The sequence below is a fragment of the Gossypium hirsutum genome, chromosome A05, assembly GCF_007990345.1.
Source record: "Gossypium hirsutum isolate 1008001.06 chromosome A05, Gossypium_hirsutum_v2.1, whole genome shotgun sequence".
Classification (NCBI taxonomy): domain Eukaryota; kingdom Viridiplantae; phylum Streptophyta; class Magnoliopsida; order Malvales; family Malvaceae; genus Gossypium; species Gossypium hirsutum.
In genome coordinates, this window is record NC_053428.1 from 73,171,520 (window position 1) to 73,189,472 (window position 17,953).

General features: G+C 32.1%; 1 protein-coding gene across 7 annotated transcripts; it reads right to left on the minus strand.

Moving 5' to 3' along the window:
* Positions 1-393: 393 nt before the first annotated feature.
* On the minus strand, positions 394-14,330 carry LOC107959953 (protein CROWDED NUCLEI 2). 7 transcript variants are annotated; one of them, XM_016896129.2, is made up of 14 exons: positions 14,076-14,330; positions 13,941-13,985; positions 13,767-13,865; positions 13,562-13,672; positions 12,541-12,715; positions 12,357-12,413; positions 11,600-11,736; positions 11,430-11,489; positions 11,265-11,342; positions 10,507-10,580; positions 9,875-9,951; positions 1,394-1,476; positions 1,223-1,281; positions 394-661 (listed from the first exon to the last, which is right to left on the minus strand). In XM_016896129.2, exons 1-13 carry the CDS (start codon positions 14,184-14,186, stop codon positions 1,246-1,248), a joined length of 1,143 nt encoding a protein of 380 aa, XP_016751618.1. In that variant the 5' UTR covers positions 14,187-14,330; the 3' UTR covers positions 394-661; positions 1,223-1,245. The 7 variants fall into 7 exon arrangements, 6 of the variants coding, with proteins under 6 accessions (XP_016751618.1, XP_016751617.1, XP_016751614.1 ...); XM_016896128.2 differs by having other exon boundaries at positions 1,223-1,297; positions 9,867-9,951; positions 14,076-14,329; XM_016896125.2 differs by having other exon boundaries at positions 1,223-1,297; positions 14,076-14,326.
* Between the last annotated feature and the right edge of the window lie 3,623 nt (positions 14,331-17,953).

Here is a 17,953-nt window from a genome sequence, read left to right on the forward strand (position 1 = left end):
AAAAATAGCAAAAGAAATTGAGAAATTAAACACACAAATTTAACGTTAAAAAACCTCTCCAAAAATGATAAAAAAAATCACGGGTAAAAATAATTTTACTATAATGGCAAAGAACGAAGAGTACAAAAAATGGAGATAAAAACTAAACCCCAAAAATAAAGAACTCTCAAAACGTAAACACAAAATTCTCTAAATATGTTATGAGTTCTAATATCTAATGGGTGTATTTTCTAAAGTTATAAAAGAGTCTATTTATAGGCTAAATTCATAAGTCAAATAATAATAAAATAATCTAAACTAATCAGAATTTGATTGAAACAAATAAACAGAGTTTAACTAAAAGATTATTTCTCAAATTTGACTGAAATAAAAGTCATACTTAACAACTGCACATCCAAATCTCACATAATCTATATATAAGCTTGCATCTGTTTTCGATTAAAAAATGTCCATGACTGCATATAATTCAAGTCGGGTATGAAAATTTGATTCCAACAAAATTTTGAAAGACAAATATAGGTATGTGAATACTGTTCAAAGTGGCTATCTTCTAAAAATGACAAATAATGCTAAACTAGAATTTAACCTGGATATTGGATGTTTCTGCTTGGGTGGTTGAGCACTCTGAATCAAGTTGTTGTACTGATATTCCACACGTATCCTATATGTATAAAAGAAAACAATGCATAAGCATATGGCATTATGGAAATTTTCAACTCATTGAGATTCTAAGGGAAACTGATCATTTTACGTTTAACCCAGATGATTCACCGCCTATATTACACATTTGAATATAGGTGTTCAATAATGATATATATCTAACACGAGTAGATCAAATAATGCTGTACAAAAAATATAATTACAATATACGAAAACAACATTAACGCCACATGATTATATGAACATGTCAAAACTAATATGGCACAAATAATTAACTTATAAAAAATTATACAAATATAATATAATTTAGGCACGATATGAATATGCCAATTACCAAGTCTAAACTCTTGTCTATATAGTGTCTTTTAAGTTTTTTTTTTATACAAATTAAATATATGTACTCTTGGAAAAATAAAGAATCGGAGCAATATATGCTCATGCAGTCTCTCTTCAAGAAATGGCATTAAGCCATAGTTCAAATAGAACATATAAAATCTATTTCTTTTCCGTTTAAAATGAATAATAAATAAACAACTTTCCCCCACAGAAATTTGTTACATACCATTCTTCCATTTACAGAGATACTCAAAACATTAGCTGGTGGTTGCGGATCAGAACAAACTGGAGAACAGGCAGACTGAACATATCATAGCAAAATGAATCATATTTTCTTGCTATAAAAACAATCAATATTCTGAGGTTTTAGTTTTGACAATGAGAATAAAGAACTTACCTCTGTAACACAAGAGTTGAAGGTATCGTTTGCTTGCAAATGGTGGCTGGTTGAATTATACCCCTGAGATAGCTGCTGCGAAGCTGAATTAAAGATCCCAGAAAGAAACAAGGTTGGTTCAACAAATAATAAAATCGTGCTTGCTCTCCATGGAAAGAGAAAAAAAGAGTATGGCTTTTTGTCATTAAAATCTATCTTACTTGAATTCAAATGTGAATGTTGGATATCCATGTCTACTACATGAGTATGTTCAATTTTTTAAAGCTTTCCACGCCTTTGGAGATCCTAGGAGAATCATATCCCCAATTTTTTATGTCGTTATAGGATCACTGGGACTAGGAAAAAATAATAAATTCTTGGATCTATTGAGTAGGTAGAACCCTAAAAGGAAAAGTCAAATTAGGAAAATGGTTTAAAACAGAATAAAATGATTCCTTTGCATCAAGGGATGTAGTTTTCTTTTTCATCGTTTCCTTTCTATATAAATTAGAGACCTTGTACAGAATTATTTATTCAGACAGAACTATTTTTTCTTCTCCTAAATTTACATGCCATCAAAGCCAACTTTTTTTTTCAACTTTTGTTAATGGCGGAAATAGCCAACCTTGATGAAGGAAATTTGACATCAATTAGTGAAGAAGACTTAACTACAGACTTCAGTCATACCACCATGATTGGCAGCGCTAGAGAAAGTGGAGAACTATTCATAATTGACGATGGAATCAATTTTAGGTGTCAATCTCTGAATGCTTGTTCTAGTCTTATTTGTAATAATGTTATGCTTTAGCATTACAAATTTAGGACACCCTAGCTTTTTCTATTTAAAACATTTATTTCCCCATTTATCCAATAATAAAAATTCATCTCTTTAGATGTGAATTTTGTAAACTTGTAAATCATCCTTGAACCATGTTTCCTCCTAAATCGTACAAAGCTTAAAAACCATTTTTCTTAATACATAGTGATTTTACCTTCTTTGACTCAGAATCCTTCTTAGGTCTCATCTTCAATGGGAGACATTAAGTGAATATTCGACTCAAGTTCGTGAAAAAGAGATTCTAGATGATTCTTTAGAGGTTGATATACAAAGCAAAGGTTCTAGAAAAAACACTGAGAGGGACTTGGGAGGTCTTTTACCATAATCTAATAAGTTAAATAGGAAAAATCTACCTAAATTTGTAAGGCAAGATCATAACAGTAAGATAAATAAGGCTAGTGATTAGGCAAGCACAAAAAAGCTCATTGTCTACCCAAGGAGGAACCAAGATCAAGGAAAAGAGGTTGAAACAACTCGGCACTTCCAAGAATCCCAACATCGAGACTCTACCATTCCCCAAGGTAATTTTCTGACCCTAGTAGATCTTTTTTAACCTGGTTCTGCTCACCATAAAACTAATGACCTTGATTTTGCATCTTTAAAAAATCTGCCTCTATTACTGTTTGCTTTCACCTCACAATTTTAGGATGCCCTAAAATTTCTTGAGTGGAAGAAAGCAATACTTGAGGAAATGAAGGCTATGGAGAAAAATAGAATGTGGAAGGTAGTAGAATATTTGAAAGGGAAGAAGACAATTGGCTACAAATGGATGTTTACTGAGAAGTTCAAATTTGATGAATCCTCGAAGAGACACTATATTTAGTTAGTGGCAAAAGGCTGTTGAAATATGTATATATTTTAAATTTATTTAGGTAGATAAATCTTATTTAGGTAGATAAGTTTTATTCATATTCTAGGAATATTTTTATTTTATCTTTTAGTAGTTTATTAGAATAAGGGAACTATTTTCTTTTATATTTTAGTAGTTTATTAGAATAAGTGAACTATTTTCCCAATTAGGATTAGGACTCTTTTCTCTATTTAAGTTCAATTCTTCAGTTGATAATAAAGAACAGTTTTATTAAAAGCTCTCTTGAAAACTTTTATAGCATCTGAGCTAGGTTAAAATCTCTAGTAACATCATGGTTAAAACAGTGTTCACTAGAGATAAGAAAAAACCTTGGTGCGATCACTGCAAAAAATATTGGCACACTCGAGAAATGTGTTAGAAGCTCCATGGGAAACCGACAAATGGAAGGAAAAAGAGTGGCAATGATTGTGGTTCACAATCAGGGGATAGTAGAGCTTTTCAAACAACTAATGGAAATTATAAGGGCCAAAGTTCTCTGGAAGGGTCTCCATTCACTAAGGAACAATTAGAGCATCTACACAAGTTTTTTCAATCACCACAATTTCGGATGAATTTTTCAATTCCTAACTCATCCAATAATCCTTCTTCCTCTTTTGCCCAATCAGGTACTGATTTTTCTGTTTTTTTCAGTGCCAAGCCTTGTAAAACAAACACATGGATCATTGATTCTGAAGCTAGTGATCACATGACTAGTAGTCATTTTCTTTTTTCAACTTACACACCTTGCGCAGGAAACAAAAAGATCAAAGTAGCAAATGGGTCCTTCTCGGCAATAGCCGGGAAAGACACTGTTAAAATTTCATCTTCCTTGGTTTTACATGATGTTTTACATGTGCCAAATCTAGCTTGTAATCTCATATCGGTCAGTAAATTATCCCAGTCCTCAAGTTGTCATGTTATATTTAACTCCTCTATGTGTAAGTTTCAGGACATGGTCTCGAGGAGGATTATTGGCAATGCTAAAGAATTTGGTGGAATTTACTTTCTTGAAGACGACCATCTAAGTCAACCAACAACTACTTTATGTTTAAATTTTGTTTCTGATAAGGTTATGATTTGACATTATAGGCTTGGACATCCTAATTTTTACTATTTAAGATATTTGTTACCTAATCTATTTAAAAATAAAAGTCCTTCACATCATTGTGAATTTTGTGAATTGGCTAAACATCATCGGTCATTCTTTCCACCTCAAAAATATAAAGCCTCCAAACCTTTTTCGTTAATTCATAATGATGTTTGGGGACCTTCAAGAGTCTCGACCTTTTCAGGAAAACGTTGGTTTGTCACTTTTATTGATGATCATACTCGACTTTGTTGGGTGTTTTTATTAAAAGATAAGTCTGAAGTTAAAAATGTGTTTCAGTTTTTTTATGCTATGGTGAAAACACAATTTGGTGTGAAAATAGAAATATTTCGGACTGACAATGGTGGGGAATTTTTTAGCGACCAATTAGGTGTTTTCTTAACCAAACATGGAATAGTCTACCAAAGTTCTTGTACAAATACACCACAACAAAATGGGATTGCAGAAAGAAAAAAACCGACATCTTTTGGAAGTAACTAGAGCCTTGATGTTCACTAGTCAGGTACCATGTTATCTTTGGGGAGAAGCCTTGTTAACAGCTACATATCTTATTAATAGAATGCCCAGTAAAACTCTAAACTATAGAACTCCTTTTCGTCTCTTTAAAGATAATTTTCCTAACTTTAAATTGATCACAGATTTATCCCTCCGAATTTTTGGGTGTAGTGTTTTTGTTCATCTTTACAACCAAGGTAAGCCATATCCTAGAGCAAAAAAATGTGTCTTTGTTGGTTATGCTTCTAATAAAAAGGGATACAAATGTTATGATCCAATTAATAGGAAGATTATTGTTACCACGGATGTCACATTTGTTGAAACACAATCTTATTTTGATTCTAATCTTCAGGGAGGGAATTATACTAAGGAAGATTTTATAATTGATCAAGAAAAGATTAGGAATATACAACATAGGGATTTTAATAATGGGGAAGGCGAATTTATAATTAACACAGAAATTAATGATGTTAATGTTAATGAAAAGGAGTATGAAGGTGTAGAGTCTAACCATGAGAATAAAAAAAACAAAGGAGTTAATTGTTTACCCAAGAAGAAATCAAAATCAAGAAAGTGGAATCCACCAGATTCATCACCAAGAATCCGACCCGCAAGATCCTGTCAAAAGTCCAGGTAAAACTCATAATCTAGTCAATGAATTTTCTGATTTAGATATTCCAATTGCCAAAAGAAAAGGTGTTAGAAATATTGTCAAATATCCCATGTCTAACTTTGTATCCTATAAAGCCTTGTCTTCGACATTCTCAACCTTTGTTTCGTGTCTCGATACTGTACAAATATCCAAAAATGTGAAAGATGTTTTACAGGTTCCTGAGTGGAAAGAGGCTCTTTTAGAGGAGATACGCGCTCTTGAAAAAACAAGTACATGGGAAACAATGGAATTACCTGTAGGGAAAAAAACAGTGGGCTGTAAATGGGTGTTCACAACCAAATTCAAACCAGATGGATCTTTAGATAAATACAAAGCCCGGTTGGTGGCTAAAGGGTACACTCAAACATACGGGATAGATTATCTTGAAACGTTTGCTCCAGTGGCCAAATTAAATTCCGTTAGAGTTCTTTTATCAATTGCTGTTAATCTTGATTGGTCTTTACAGCAGTTAGATGTGAAGAATGCTTTCCTAAATGGGAAACTTGAAGAAGAAGTTTACATGGATCCTCCTCTAGGTTTTGAAGAAAAATTTGGAACTCGAGTATGTAAACTCAAGAAATCTTTGTATGGTCTGAAGTAGTCTCCTCGAGCTTGGTTTGAACGATTCACTCAAGTTGTTAAAAAACAAGGTTACTCACAAGGGCAAGCTAATCACACAATGTTCTATCGACATTCACAAAGAGGTAGAATAGCAGTTATTATAGTTTATGTCGATGATATCATTCTTACAGGAGATGATGTGGATGAAATAAGGCGTCTCAAGGAGCATCTAGCATTGGAGTTTGAGATTAAAGACTTGGGTTCTTTGAAATACTTTCTTGGAATGGAAGTTGCTCGATCAAAGAAGGGTCTTGTGGTCTCTCAGAAAAAATATGTGATTGATCTTTTAAAAGAGGCTGGGATGAGTGGTTGCTGCCCAGCTAACACACCAATTGATCCAAATATAAAATTCGGGAATAAAGAAAGTTGATTAGTTGATAAAGGGCAGTACCAAAGATTAGTTGGTAAGTTAATTTACTTATCACATACAAGGCCAGACATAGCTTTTGCAGTGAGCTTAGTGAGTCAATTTATGCACTCCCCAATGGAGGAACATAAAGAAGCAGTGTTTTGAATTCTAAGATACTTGAAGAGTTCACCAGGAAAGGGCTTATTCTTCAAGAAATCCGAACAAAGAGGAATTGAAGCTTATACAGATGCAGATTGGGCAGGCTCAATAACAGATAGAAGATCTACATCAGGATACTGTACATTTGTTTGGGGAAACCTTGTGACTTGGCAAAGCAAAAAACAAAGTGTTGTAGCAAGAAGTAGTGCAAAGGCTGAGTTTAGATCAATGGCTCAAGGAATTTGTGAAATGATGTGGTTAAAAAGAATTATGGAAGAGCTGAGGAAACCAATAACTTCACCAATGAAGTTGTACTGTGATAGCAAAGCTGCCATTAGTATTGCTCACAACCCAATCCAACATGACAGGACTAAACATGTTGAGATTGATAGACACTTTATCAAGGAGAAGATTGAAGAAGGCTAAGTGTGCATGCCGTTTGTTCCTTCAAAACAACAGATTGCTGGCATACTCACCAAAGGACTCTCTAAGACAAACTTTGATTTTCTTGTAAGCAAGTTGGGCATGATTGATATATATGCACCAACTTGAGGGAGGGTGTTGAAATATGTATATATTTTAAATTTATATTGGTAGATAAATCTTATTTAGGTAGATAAGTTTTATTCATATTCTAGGAGTATTTTTATTTTATCTTTTAGTAGTTTATTAAAATAAGGGAATTATTTTCTTTTATATTTTAGTAGTTTATTAGAATAAGGGAACTATTTTCCCAATTAGGATTAGGACTCTTTTCTCTATTTAAGTTCAATTCTTCAATTAATAATAAAGAACAGTTTTACTAAAAGCTCTCTTGAAAACTTTCAAAGGCTTCATACAAACATACACGTTAGCTCAAGACGTTTGCCCTTTGGACAAATTGAACACTATTCGAGTACTTCTAAGCATTACAGCTTACTTGGATTGGCCTCTCCAGCATTTGGATGTAAAGAATGCTTTCCTAAACTACAATCTACTAGAGGAAGTTTATATGGACCTATCACTTGGATTGGCCTCTCCAGCATTTGGATGTAAAGAATGCTTCCTAAACTACAATCTACTAGAGGAAGTTTATATGGACCTATCACTTGGATTGCTCTCTCCAGTAGTTGAGTGTAAAGAATGCTTTCCTAAACAGTGTGGTTCAAGAGATTCACTCATTTCATAAGGAAGCAAGGCTATGTTCAAGAGAAAAAAAAAACCCAGACCATATAACGTTCATCAAGCATTCAAAGGGAGGAAAGGCAATAGTTCTGATAGTTTATGTTGATGATTTTATCCTACAATGGATGATCTAGTGAAGATGGAGAGTCTAAAGAAGAATTTGGCCTCAAAATTTGAGATTAAAGATCTCGACTCATTGAAGTACTTTTTAGGGTATGGAGGTAGCTAGACCTAAGCAAGGAATTGTGGTGTCTCAACGCAAGTAAATAACTGCCTACTCAAAGAAACTGGGATGGTTCTCAACCAACCAAAACATCTATAGATCCAAATAAAAAGTTTGGGGTCAAGGATGGAAAATCGACTGATACAGGGAAATATCAAAGGTTGATTGGAAAGCTTATCTACCTATTTCATACAAGGCCAGATATAGCTTTTGCAGTCAACCTAGTAAGCCAATTCATGCACTCTCCTAAAGAAGATCACTTTGAGGCAATCTATCGAATCTTGAGATCCTTAAAGGCTCACCAGAGAAAGGCTTGTTCATTGAAAAAAAATAAATAATAAACCCCGAAGCATAGAAGTCTATAAAATGTTGATTGAGCTGGCTCTTTTTAGATAGGAATTCTACCTTAGGATACTGTGCTTATGCATGAGGCAACCTAGTGACTTGGAGGAGTAAAAAGCAAAATTGTGGTAACTTAAGATAGTGTCGAAGTAGAGTATCAAGCTATGGCAAATGGAGTGTGTGAGAAAAAATGGCTTAGAAGAATCTTAGAAGAATTAAATCAGCCTATGACAATGCTTATGAGACTTTACAGCAACAACAAAGCCGCAAACAATATTGCTAACAACCCTGTCCAATATGACAAGACCAAACACGTTGAAGTATATAGGCATTTTATAAAAGAGAAGATGAAGGGAGGAGAAATCTGCATGCCATTTGTACCGACCTCAGAACAAATAGCTGATTACTCACCAAGGGTCTATTCAAGCCATAGTTTGAATCTCTAGTAAGGATGCACCAACTGGGGGGGAGTTTAAAGAATAAATTCTATGATCCTTTTGGGTAGGTGGAATCCTTGAAGTTAAGGATAGGTTGTATTAGAAATGTGGTCTAAAACACAAGATAACAGTTCCCTTGTATCAAGAAATATAGTTTCACTTTCTTTTTTTAATTTTTTTCTGGATAAATTAGACACCTTATACAGAGTTATTAATTCAATACAGAGAAATATTTTTTTCCTCTCCTAAACTCAGAGAAATATTTTTTTTCCTCTCCTAAACTTACACATACCTTGAGCACGAGTAAAAAAAAAGTCAAAGCAAGAAAAAGGAACATGGAGCAATTAATTATCATTTAACTTTCAAATGAACAACCAAGTGGTGGAGCCGTGGAGGTATGAGATTACAATTTTTTCACTTCCATAGATGGTGCAACAATGACAACGGATTTTGCTGCTAATGAGAACAGAGGAAAAAAAAGGATTCTATACCTTACAATTTTTGCTACTAATTGAGGGTGCCAATTTAATTTTATTTATAATATAAATAGATAGCAATCTATATTATGGAAAGTTTTCCAAAATTTTTGGAGGGCTTCCAATGGTGTGCATCTAAAATGAATATGTATTTCATATGGGTATCAGATAAGGTGATAATATGTGAGTGTTTGAATTTTGGTAAAATGCTGTAAATAAGAGTTTTAATTGTTGTGGGCTGTAAATTAGATAATTTTTCTTTTAATATTTAATTTTTAAATACTTAGTTTTGATAAGATTTCTTCAAGTTTTCTTTTAGTTACTGATGAGATTACTTAGTTTTGAAAGGTTGAAAGTCTGCATATACAGGAGATTGTAAAAGCTGTTTTTTAAAAATTGAACGAAGCATTTCAGCAGATAAAATTTCTAAAATTTATTTCTTCATGTATTTAGAGTGTCTTCAAAGGGCCATGTCCTCATGGCCAAATCCTAACATGCATTAGACATGATGGTCGGACAAAGGTGCTTAAAAAGAACTGAAGAGTGCCCCTGAGGCCCTGACTTCACTCCGCTAATTTTTTTTCCATTAATAAGTTCACTTTCACATTTAATTAATTGATGGGTTCTACACATTTGAATGGTGATTATCATTATTAAGGGATAAAAAAGTAATAGAGTGGATCCTAACTCCTAAAGAGTGGGAGCAACATAAAATGAAATATTTAACAATATAATAAGTTGGCTCATTAAGGATCCCTTCATATATAAGTGAAAACAAACCTCAATACCTCTATTCTCTGCAGGATCCATTCTGCAAGTCTTATTTGGAGATTGTTCAGCACTGTGTTTAGTTGTATCTTGAATCCTAGCGGGCCAATTAGAATACAAATAACAAAGAAAAAGATAACAAAGAAAACGAAAACTAATTGCTAATATCTTTTTTCTTCACTTCAATAAAGATGGCATTATTGTTTTTACAATCTATTTTGAATCCAAACAATTTAAACTCAAAGATTTTACTTGGTAAGGAGCATGGAATAATGAAAGGTTAGAAATTAGAAGGGAAGAAAAATGAAAAGAAAGAAAATAATTTTCTTTCCATAGCATGCTTAGTAGAAAATATGTAAAATTGGAAGGAAAAAATTATTTTTCTTCCCACCCATTGCTTTGTATAATTGAAACTATCAAAAGTCATATCACATTTAACGTGCATGCCAAATTTCATTGAACAGCTTGATCACTGATCAGAATGACCATACAAGCCAGTTGATTCATATGAGAGACAAATGTACATATAAATGATGAACCAATTCTATGCCGTAACAATTTTATCTTCTATAATCACATTATAATATATTCAAATTTGGTGAATTATGCTTAAAATCAGTAAAGATATTCGCTATATGTAATTTCATTTTACCGATTATCTTCCTCTGATGTATTCATTTGGCACTCTTCTTGACTTTCCAGCTTCAAAGAGACGGCACTTCTATCCTGCCATAAATCAATATCATTTCAGACAACAAAAGGCAAATGAGTGATAGATCCAGCTTTTTTAATTTTTAATTTTTAATTTTTTTTCGTTTCTCTTTTTTCCTTTTTTTAAAGCAGAAAGCAGAAGTATTCCACGCCCCTGTTATTCGGACTAAAGTATGAGCGTTGGATACAAGTAAGCTCTATATTTCAAAATTTTTCATGTATTTGCAATGTTTTTAAAGGTTATATCTATGCCTAGACATTCACTACTTCAAGACAAGCGAAGAGTTGGAGCATCATAGCTTTACACAAAGAGCTAGAAGGAAAAAGGTGCCAGATGAGCAAAGAGGATAAATTGGTCTAGCTGCAGATTATTGTCCAATTTATTAGTTGACTTGAAGAATGCCAAAACCGTGTCTTAAATATTTTAAGTTTAAAAAGGCCAGTTTGATGTTATCTACCAAGAGAAGATTATGATTACCCATCAATACATATAATGCTCTTTCCAATGGCTCAAGGTTATTAGTTATAACACAGAAGGAAAATGTCATCAATCAAATCTGATGGATTTAATCACTAAAGTATTTCTTTAAATGACTAACTATGAAGCTAAAAAGCTTCTTAAACGGTTTCTTAAGGTTAAAGTCTGTCCTTGTTTGAATTTTGAGAAAGATATGTAAAAGCCAAATTAAGTCTTCGTACCTCTTCATTCATATGTGCAACAGCATTCTGGATCTTCTGTAATATATTTGCCAAACTTCTCACCTCAAAATGCAATGCCTGGTTACAAAAACATTTGGAGAAGATTAGAACAAAAATACAGGGAAAAAGATGACAAATGAACAACCAACAGTTTGAAATGGGTACCTCTTTCTCAGATATTAGATTCTGTATGACAGTATCCTTTGCTGATATGGTTTTCTGAAGGTGTTGTTGACTAAGGAAGCACAATGATGAGAAATTTATTTTGTTGAACTTGCAATTAGTTCTTCTGAAAAAAATAATGTTGCGTTTGTAATCAAAACTTGGGTGGATATCTCTTCAATTTGAGCTCGGCTGCAATCACTGATTTTTGCCGCTTCTAATTGTGCTTTTAGCTCTGAAATTATTTTATTCTTTCTTTGAAACTCATACCCATCATTTTTCAGCCTATTTTCCAGGTCATTGATCCTCTCTGCAAAACCAAAACTAAATCAGATCTAGTGGACAATTAAGAAGTTAATGACTTTTGTTCGTAACATATTTGGCTTTTGTGCTGTATCAGAAATAATGGACTGTGAAAAGATATCATTTAAGAGATAGATGTCTAAGGAATTTGTATAAGATGCAACCTTTTCCCCATTTCCTTGGGAGTGGTCAGCGAAGATCTTATTGGTCAATTAATGACCTATATAGGTGCCTATTAGAAGAAAGACAGGGAATAACACATTTATCCACTTCGCTTGAACTCAGGTGTGAGTGTCAGAGTCCAAGAATGCACATTGTTTTTCTTAGGTTCTCCCTACATACACTCCAAGACCCATGAAAGCTTAGAAGTTATGTTACCCGGACTTGGATAATGAGTGTTAGATACAAATGTGTGGGACACGGGTATTTAGAGGATTCTTGAAGAATAATATCCTCTATACCTATGTCCAAAAATGTACCAGACTTGGGTACTTTAAGAAAAATAAAGGTTTTGAGCAACATAGAAGTGTTTTATGCGCACTCAACACAATACACTAAAAAACATAAAAAGTCAAAGCAACATAGATTTTCGTAGTTTAAAACAGGTAAATAAGAACTTGAAGTTACCAACAAATGCTTTTTCAAATGCAGAGACTTGATCCATTTCCCTCCTTAATCCAGCAACTGAAAACACCAAACACAATTAGAGAATACAGATACTGCAACATCACATAATCACTTCACTTGAGCTTTTCACATGTAGAGGATGACGGAAGACAAGAAAATGGAAATAGATTAAACAGTTACATGCCTACTTCCTCTTTTTCACTCACAATTCTTTCCACAGTATCCACAACCTGCTTGACAGAGAATGCCTCCTTTTCTATTGAATCAAATAGTGATAAATGAGAGTTCAATTTCTCAGATAGGACAGCTATTTTTCTATCTCTAGCTTCAATTGACTGTTTCATTTCATGAGTAGATTCCTGCACAAAACATCAGGCCAACAAATGATATATAAGTTGAATATACTCACTTGAAATGATCAAGTCTTCAAAAGACGATTACCATATGAGCAAAACAGTAGCTTAAACATTAAGCAGAAACACACAATGAACTGAATTTTGAAGTGATTTATAGAAGAAATAATTAAGTCATTACAGAGTATCAAGTCATCGACTTCTTTAATTTTCTTTGTCATCAATTTGCTCAATGATGAAGCCAGGGGGCCGGAGAGGGGATCCTTGCACCTAGCTTTTTCAAATCTAGAGATTACCCTAAAAAGTTCCTGCATCTTTTTTATTATTTGGCAATGTTGAACAGTACTCTAATGCGGAAAAGAATTTTAAAACATGACATGAAACATGAAAAATAAAATAAAATCATTATCCGAATACATCAACATGTCAAAATTTACATCCAACAAATTATTAGCATGCCAAAATCTATAGCACGGTGAATACAACAAGAATGCACGAATGGTCAAGTCTTGGCCCCCTTAATTTTCTAAAAGTCACTAATTCTGCTTTTAACTTTTTCTCTCTATTCAATCAATCTTTAACTATTCTTCAAACAATTTTTTTCAATACTTAATAGATTATTTTTACTTTTCACCAGATCTCTTTAAATATTATCACTTGGGTTTTATAATATATGCATAACCTTTCACGTAAAACGTTGGCTTTTACATCGTATGATAATTTCTTGTTTGTGCATATCATTAAAGTCAAACACCAATAAAAAATATATTTTTTAATTATATTATAGTAGCACTGATGAGACAGACTAAATTTGCCATCACAAAAAAGAAAAACGAATTAACAAACACGCACCTGATATGCATTTATAAAGCTATCCCTGGACTGAAGTAGGCTCCGGATGATTCCTTGTAACTCCTTTTGTTTGTTTTCAAGCAAAGCGTTGTCGTTTTGAAGGTAACTCACCTGCAACAAAAGCAATTATATTATCTATCAACTTCTAATTAACAAGCATTTTCACGAGCATGTAGAAGAAGGCAGGAAACCGAAATTCATAAACCTTTCTTTCAAGCTTTTGCTGTGATTCGTTGCACGAAGCTACTTCGGCTTGCAATTCTTGTAACTTTCTACTGTATTCCTCCTCGGTTTGCTTTTGTTTCTGCATCCAAACACCATGAACCCAAACTTTTTTTTTTCCAAGATGAAAAGAAATCGTAAAATGAATGGTATTAACCTGGATTAAGAGATGAATTTGTTCGGTTGCGGTACGATTTCTCTCCTATTAAACAATGTTAAGCAACTGAGTGAGATGGCGAGTCACAGAGACAGAGAGAGAGAGAGAGAGAGAACTGCGAAAAGAAATGATTACTCTGAGATCGCGAGATTCCGTGACGAGAGCTCGAAGCTGGAGACTGAATTTGGACAACCTCAGCAATTCCATTTCCATTTCTAATTCTTGATTTAACTGCCCTTTATTCATCAAGCATGAAGAACAATTGCTGTTTTACTTTTTGCCTAAAACTTCCCGCCATCAGAACAATGAACATAACTTTCTGCTAGTAGGTATGATAAACGGTTAAAATATAGGTAAGCTAGCTAGGTGGTGAGCCAAACTTTTAGATGATTTTATTTTCCTCATTTAAAATGAAGTTTCCATCCGATCTCGTTTTAGTTATCTAACTTTTGAATTGTGGTTAATTTCTACACAATTTCATTTTAATTACTCAATTTTTAATTTTTTTTATTTTTATTTTAATCATTCGACAAATATATTTTTTAATATTAATCAGGATAAAAAACATTAAAAATAAAATTAAAAAACGATAGAAAATAAAATAATTTTTTAAAAATTATTAAATTGTACTTATTTATCTCTTATCGAAATTTTTACTTTTTTTTGTCAATATTAAAATTTTAAAACATCAAAATTAATTAAATAAGTTGTTGAAATTTTTTTATTCATTGATAATGTGAACTTATTTGTTAATATAATATTGAAATCAAATAAACCATATTTAATAATTGTACATGAAACCCAAATTTCTTCTAATTATATAATATTGAGTCTTTCATGCTAAGCTAAAAGTAAAAAAAAACTCCTTACAATTAATTAAATTGATTAATTTTATCTTCCATGTTAAACAAAACCCAAAAGTTTTTCATTACTTCTTTACTCAAATGAATAACAAGCAATTAATTTAATTAATCAAAAGAAATTTAAGTTTCATAGACAATTATTAAATATGATTTGAGTTAATTTCATTAAGAATAACATGAAAGCATAAAATAAATTTTTAAAATTTTGTAAGAGATTAATTTAATTAATTACAATATTAGGGTAACAAATCAGTTAACATTATTAATGGATAACAATTTTTCAACAATTTATTTATTTGATTTTTATGGTTTGACATTTAAAATTTAAATATTGAAAAAAAAAGGAAATTTAGAATTTTCAAAAGTGTGATAAATAAATACAAATTGACAAATTTTAATGCATTATTTTAGTTTCTATCATTTTTTCACTTTAATCCTTAATTTTTTTACCCCAATCAATACTTTAGAAAATAATATTTTTTTGGGTGACTATAATGAAAGTGTGAATATGATATGACGTGTATAGTTAACCATTGTTAGAGATTTAATGGGTGAGTGACTAAAATAAAAGCACCCTAAAAGTTGAGTTACAAAATTACAAGGATTTCATTTTAGGTGACCAAGATGAAAGCACCCTAAAAGTTGGGTGACCAATTAAGTATATTATCCTAAATTATATAATGTACTTTTCGAAAATTTGAAATTAATCTCTATATTTTTATTTTAAAAAATTTATACTTTTTAAATTTTAAAGTTTAGGTCCAACTGTTAAAACTGTTAATTTTTTTATTAAATTTGTGTGTGACATTTTAAAATAAAAAAAAATACTCACATGATAGCTATGTAGTTAAAAAAAATGATGTTATAATGAATTTAACTTTAACAAAAACAATTTAGCAAGGTCAATAATTAAATTTGAATTTTGCAATCTAAAAAGTATAAGGATTAAATTTCTAAAATGAAAGTATAAGAACTAGATTTCAAATTTTCAAAAAGTACATAAACTTATAACATAATTTAACCAAATGAAAAATCTAAAATTATATTTATAAAAAGAGAAAAGTAGTAGGTTTTATCATTTATCCGATTTGAAAATTACTGACCTTATCCACTAATATCTGTTAAAAATTCACAAATATTGAGTGTATATTTATTAAATAAATTTTAAATAAAAATTTTAATGGTATTATAACATCATTAAAAACTTAATTATTTGATATACATATCATGGAAAATTTTTAATTCCACAAGTGAGATTAAGATTTTATTACATGTTACAAATAAATGTGGATGTTCATATTCTAACCCCCTCATTTATAAGGTAAAACCTTCCATTCATTATGCAAGTTGTTTAATGTGTTAATGAAGTACTTAAATAAGCTTCATTTATTGTATTGCATTGAATGTCAATTTACTTATAAATAGAACTCTTTTGTAAATGAAAATAAGATACGAGAAAATTCTTTGTTTACTTTAAGTGTTCATTTATTTGATTGTTTTATAACACGTTATTAACACGAGCTTCTACAAGTTCATAGTAAAGTTCGCGTCATTTCGACTTTATATAATTTACCGGTATAACTGTAACAGCCCGATTTCGGGCTTAGTTGGAACAGTGGTTTCGAGACCACAAATCCGAGGCCAAGAAATTATTTAATTATTATTTTGGTGTTATAGCATGATTATGTGAGTGTATGAAAAATTTGGTGAAGTAATTTTAGCGTTTGTGAGCTTAATTGCGAAAAAAGGACTAAATCGCATAAAGGGAAAAAGTAGTGATTTGCTAGCAAATAGTGTTAAATGGCCATGGATTAGAAAGTAGGGTATTTAAAGTGAAAATAGACCCTAGGATGATGCTTGGCTGGCCATGAAACAAGGAAATTAAAATAGTCAAATGTTAGGTGAAGTTTGGTGACTTATTTGGCCAAAAAGAAAATAAAATAAAAGAAAGATGATATCATCCCTTTTTCATCTTCTTCTCCACCAAAAAACACCAGCAAAATAGAGATTTGAAAGCTTGAAAATTTCAGCAACTTGTACCCCTCAGAAGTTAGTGATTTTGATTGTCTTTCTTAATGATTTTTGTACTTTTAAAACCCTTATAGCACGAGCTTTCAAATGAGGGGACTATTTTGCAAAATGGTTAAAAGTCTAGGGTTTTACCATGAGAGTGTTCATGTTTTTTTTTATATTTTATGGAAGAAAACGAAACATGGTTGTGAAAGAAACAACTTTTGTGAAGTAAGTTTTCATGGAAACTTTAACTAAGGACCATTTTGCATAAGTTGTAAAATAGGAAATAAATGTGTGAAATAGTGAGAATTGTGGGCTGCTCCTAGTATAAAAAGTATTTGAATAGGCTTGATTAATGAGAAAATGTGATAAAATTGATTTTCGGGTCTAGGGGCAAAATGGTCATTTTGCCTAATTATAAATTGTTGAGTACCTAGATCGATAAAATGATTAAAATTGTGAATTCTTATTATTTTAGATCAAGAAATACAAAATCCAAACCTAGACCGGGGGAAGGCCAAACAAGTAGATTAAATCGTCTAGTCGCCTACATTTTGTAATCCGAGGTAAGTTGTATGTTAATAATGCAACTATATTGCTATGATGTATGATTGAATTGATATTGTATGAGTTGCTTGATTGTGATTATGAGGATGCATGTCGAGAATTAATGTAGTAAAGACTTCCAGTTGAACATTTGGAATAGACTTGGATATTCGTACCATGACATTGGGTGGTATGTGAGCCAGTGTAAAACATGTTTGGGACATGCATCGACCACATTATGAAAGCTAGTGTAAGACATGTTTGGGACATGCATCGGCATTGAAACGAGAGCTAATGTAAGACATGTCTGGGACACGCATCAGCCTCGAGATATACAAGCTAACGTAAGACCTGTCTAAGACATGGCATCGACACCGATGATGAGAGCCAGTGTAAGACCTGTCTGGGACATGGCATCGACCTCGATATATGAAAGTCAGTGTAAGACTTGTCTGGGACGCGGCATCGACTTTAATGTGCTGGCCAGTGTAAGACCATATCTAGGACATGGCATCGGTATTTTATCCCATGTTCAGAGCTATTGAGTATCTGGTAATATTCTAAATGATTCAACGAAAGATTTAAGATTTG

Coding starts and splice junctions, on each gene's coding strand:
- LOC107959953 (XM_016896125.2), bottom strand. CDS start 14,186: ATGAATAAAGGGCAGTTAAATCAAGAATTAGAAATGGAAATGGAATTG. Junction 13,986..14,075: donor CGGAATCTCGCGATCTCAGA/GTAATCATTTCT, acceptor ATTGTTTAATAG/GAGAGAAATCGTACCGCAAC. Junction 13,866..13,940: donor AAATTCATCTCTTAATCCAG/GTTAATACCATT, acceptor GTTTGGATGCAG/AAACAAAAGCAAACCGAGGA.